Raw genomic sequence first — 4,133 nt, forward strand, 5'->3', positions numbered from 1 at the left:
TTTATCGTCCCTCCAACATGGCAACCGGCTCCAGCCTTTATCGTCCCTCCAACATGGCAACCGGCTTCAGCGTTTATCGTCCCTCCAACATGGCAACCGGCTTCATCATGGCGGCTCCCATCCTCACTGCTGCTCTTTAAAATGTCTCTGTAGTAAAGCTTTCTTACATTTCCAGCTGCTCAGGTTCTTTTTTTAAAACCAGTTCCCCTCCTCGCCTGTGGGGGCGCTGCGCCAAGCACCACTAAAGGAAACGACATGAAAACTCTAAATGGAATCAAAACCGGAGCGACGTCAGATTTTAGCGTTTGGAGGATTTCTCTTTTCTCCTTGCTAGCGCTATGCTAACACGTTTGTTTGGTTGTATTTACCCAGAATGCCCTGCTCTGTAGTCCACCTCATTCTGATTCAAACTGTCTAATTAAAACTGAGTCAATTTAGTCTGAAAACTTTCCTTCCTCTTTATTTTTCCTAATTGGAAGCAAATTTAAATAATAAAAATAAACGAATTAGAATTAATTGATTTTTAATTGACAAAGTTCAACTTTGATCTAATCAGATTTATGTTAAAGTGCAGCTGATGGAATAAAATAAGAGTTTATTTTACATTTTATTGTTTTTTTTTAACAGAATTGCTGTAAATTATTTCTGCGTATATTATTATTATTATTATTATTATTATTATTATTATTATTATTATTATTATTATATTAACGCAGTGATTAAATCTGATCATCTTTGTGTTTATTCTTTTCCTCTCGGGTCGCCGCTGAGCCGATAGCAGATCTTTTAATATTTCTGTGTGACATCAGAGGCAGAGGTTCTGTCGGCAGCTCGGCCCGGAACCAGAGCTGCTCATTACACAGATAAATGGACCCGGACCGGATCGGGTCGGTTCCTCTGGACGCGGCTCCATCAGATAGCGCCTTCTCTCCCGCCTCCTGTTGCTGGGAGACGATCCGCCGGTCAGAACCTGGAAATCTGGGTCTCCAATAGAACCGGGCGATACGGACACCGAGTTTAATCGTGATATTTAATGCTAAATAAATCATTTATTAGTTATTCATGGCGCCAAAAACAAAAATGTTGTTTTTGTTAAATATTCCCATTTACAACAGGCGTCTTCAAAAGGTGCACAATTTAATCATATTATCAATATTTACTGGAAAAAAGAAACAAACTATGGAGGAAATAGCAAAAAATGACATTTACAACCATACTGTAAAAGTTTATGTTTTTATTTCTCATCGATAACTTAAATTGATCATAATTAGCTCTGTCATAATAATAATAATAATAATAATAATAATAATAATAATAATAATAATAATAATAATAATAGCCCAAGAAAACATCCTAAAAGTTAAATAAACGTTAAACTGATGAACTGGAAGACATTTTAAATATCCAAAATGAATAAACAAATTAAATGAAATATGATAAAAAGGTTGGCTGAGATCCAAACAACATGAAGGACTTCTGTCTTGGTCAAAGTTGGAACTTCAATCCAAGATGGCCGACTTCCTGTTTGGTGTGGAGCGCCGATGCCTGACAGTTTCCTGTAGATCTCTGGGAGTTTGGACAACTTCACCAGTACAGAGAGCATTTAAGACATTTGTTGAGACATTTCATGTATTTAAATATTCATACATTTTTGCTGAGATTTTGTATATTTTCATGTAATGGAAACAGAGTGAACAAAAGTACTTCAACATATTTTTATTCAAGTAAAAGTAAATAAATCTTCATGATTAAAATTACTCAAAGTACAGCAGAGTAAAGCTATTTCTTATCTAAAAAAGTCACTCAGCTAAATGTAAATTTAACTACATTAGTTTATTTTTTATGCCGGTGGAGAAAAACCAACAGTATTTCTGTTTCCTGCCTCGTTGTGCTGCTCAGTTTCATGTTTTCTTCAAACTCCAGGAAGCCTTCCTTGACCGGTTTCCTGTAACCATGGCGACAGGAAGCGCTCTCCAATCAGGTTTCGTGGCGCTGCGTGTTCGGGAAGTGGGCCCGTTTCCTGCCGTTCCCGCCGGACGGAGAGCCGCTCCGACGGTCGGCTTGCTTTCTCCTGGATTTACCCCAGAACGGCCACGTCTGGTTCAGGTGAGTCCGGGTTTCTGCTGGAGCAGGAGAGCTAACGTGGAGTTAGCATGCGTTAGCTTCAGGCTCCATGTTTTGTCAAGGAGCTAGCTTCACTTTAACACACTGACGTCAGACAAACTGTCAGGCCTCAGTTCAGTTCCACTAAACTGAAAACCTCCTTAATAATCTGACTTTTTTTGCGTGTTTTCCTCTAATAATTTAATCTGTGTTGTGAAATATTAATAATTTTGGGTGAAACTAAACAACAAACTGAATAGAAAGACAAATCCGTGTTTTTTTTTCTTACTGTTTAAAGTGAAATCAGACCAAACTTTTTCTTGTTTTAGGTAAATTAGAATCACCAAAATTATTTTTATTAACTAAAAGACACAATAATGAGATAATATGACAGATATTTAATTATTCATTATGTCTGCTTTGCATCCAGAATGATTACTGTCTCTTTAAAAAAATAAAGAGAAACCCAGATGATGATGATGTCATGGATCTGGAAACTTCTGATAGGCTAACTGATACATAAACTAATGTTTAGCTAACAAGCTAAATACTTAGCTTTGGACTAAATACTTAGCTCTTTAGCCTCAAACTAATTATTTAGGCTAAAGCCAAACATTTGATTAACTAGCTAATTATTTAGCTTCAAAGAGAATATTTAGGTTCACATCAAATACTTAACTCTTTAGTACAGAGCTGGATATTTAGCTGGAATTTGACTACCAAAATAAAAGCTGGGTTTTGTGAAAACTCCTGCTGGCGTTACAGGTTTGCTTCAGTTGTTGCTCATGTCACGGTGACATCGTTGTTTCTTTTCTCGTTAGCTTAAATCATAATTAGCTGCTCCATGCATCAGTGACTAATAAACCAAATTATTGCTGATAGTTCTTGATGGTTTAATGATAAACATCACTTGACCTTTTGACCTCTGACCAAACCAAACTCTTCCTTTTTCAGATCCGTGAGAATCGATGGAGTTCAAGCCAGACGACATCACTTCCTGTCTGTGATCGCCCCGGGAAGCGATGCGCCTCAGCCAGCTGGTCGCCAGCAGCTCCTCCCTCCAGGTTCCTCCTCCGCCCAGCCGGGTCGGCGCCGGCCCGGTTAGGGGGACGGAGCGGCCCCCAGAACCCCCGAGGAGCTGCAGCTCGGCTGGGAGGAGCTGCTTGAGTCTGGACCTGCAGGTGGCGCTGCTGCTGCTGGTGACGCTGGCTGGAGCCGCGATCCTGCTGCTGCTCTACAGGCTGCTGCAGCTGAGGCACAGGTAGGAGCTCACCTGGCCTGAGCCRCACAGACACAGGAGGTTAACTCACCTTCTTGAGTCTTCTCTCTCTCTGCCTACATCTCCCAGAATGCTGTGTGGTTCAGTGAATATTCTATCAGATGTATCATCTATTGATATTGATAGACGTTGTTATTCTGTCTCTGGTCTGGTTCTGGTGCCAGGCTCAGGCTGGCCCGGGCGCAACACGCCTTGGAGTACAGCAGCTTCTACCACAGCGCCACCTACAGGCTGAAGCAGCCCACCGCCTGCCAGGAGATGCCCACCAAGAACGGGTCGCTCCCAGAAGAACCGGCTCCCATCCAGACCATCACCACCATAACTTCCATCGTCCCTCCACCATCCCTCCCGCTCCCACCGACTCCGCCTGCAGCGCCCGCGCCTGGACTCCGGCCGCCGTCGCTGCCTCTGATCCACACCACGCCGCCCAGCCCCCACCTGTCCTGGGGCGCGTGTTCAGACGGGGACGTTTACTCCCGGATCGGAGCCTTCCGGCCCTCCAGGCTGTCCAGCCTGTCCAGCCGCTCCACCGTCATCCTGTTCGAACACTCCGCCCTGTGAACGGTCGCTCAACGCTACATTAGCTCAATGCTCCATTAGTGCAATGGAGCATTGAGCTAATGTAGCGTTGAGCTCCATGGATAGGAGCATTGAGCGCAATGCTCCTATCCAAGGAGCTCAACGCTATTGTGGTGATACCTAATGCTCTGTTAGCTCAATGCTCCATTAGCTCAACGCTCCGTTAGCTCAA

The 4,133-nt window shown here is 42.9% G+C and overlaps 1 protein-coding gene across 1 annotated transcript; it reads left to right on the forward strand.

Annotated features, from left to right (window-relative positions):
* The first annotated feature begins 1,844 nt into the window (after positions 1–1,844).
* Positions 1,845–4,127, forward strand: LOC103474032 (uncharacterized). The gene is made up of 3 exons (XM_008424749.2): positions 1,845–2,106; positions 3,058–3,364; positions 3,547–4,127. Exons 2-3 carry the CDS (start codon positions 3,126–3,128, stop codon positions 3,941–3,943), a joined length of 636 nt encoding a protein of 211 aa, XP_008422971.1. The 5' UTR covers positions 1,845–2,106; positions 3,058–3,125; the 3' UTR covers positions 3,944–4,127.
* Positions 4,128–4,133: the final 6 nt, after the last annotated feature.

Source organism: Poecilia reticulata, linkage group LG12 (genome assembly GCF_000633615.1).
Source record: "Poecilia reticulata strain Guanapo linkage group LG12, Guppy_female_1.0+MT, whole genome shotgun sequence".
In the NCBI taxonomy this organism is placed as follows: domain Eukaryota; kingdom Metazoa; phylum Chordata; class Actinopteri; order Cyprinodontiformes; family Poeciliidae; genus Poecilia; species Poecilia reticulata.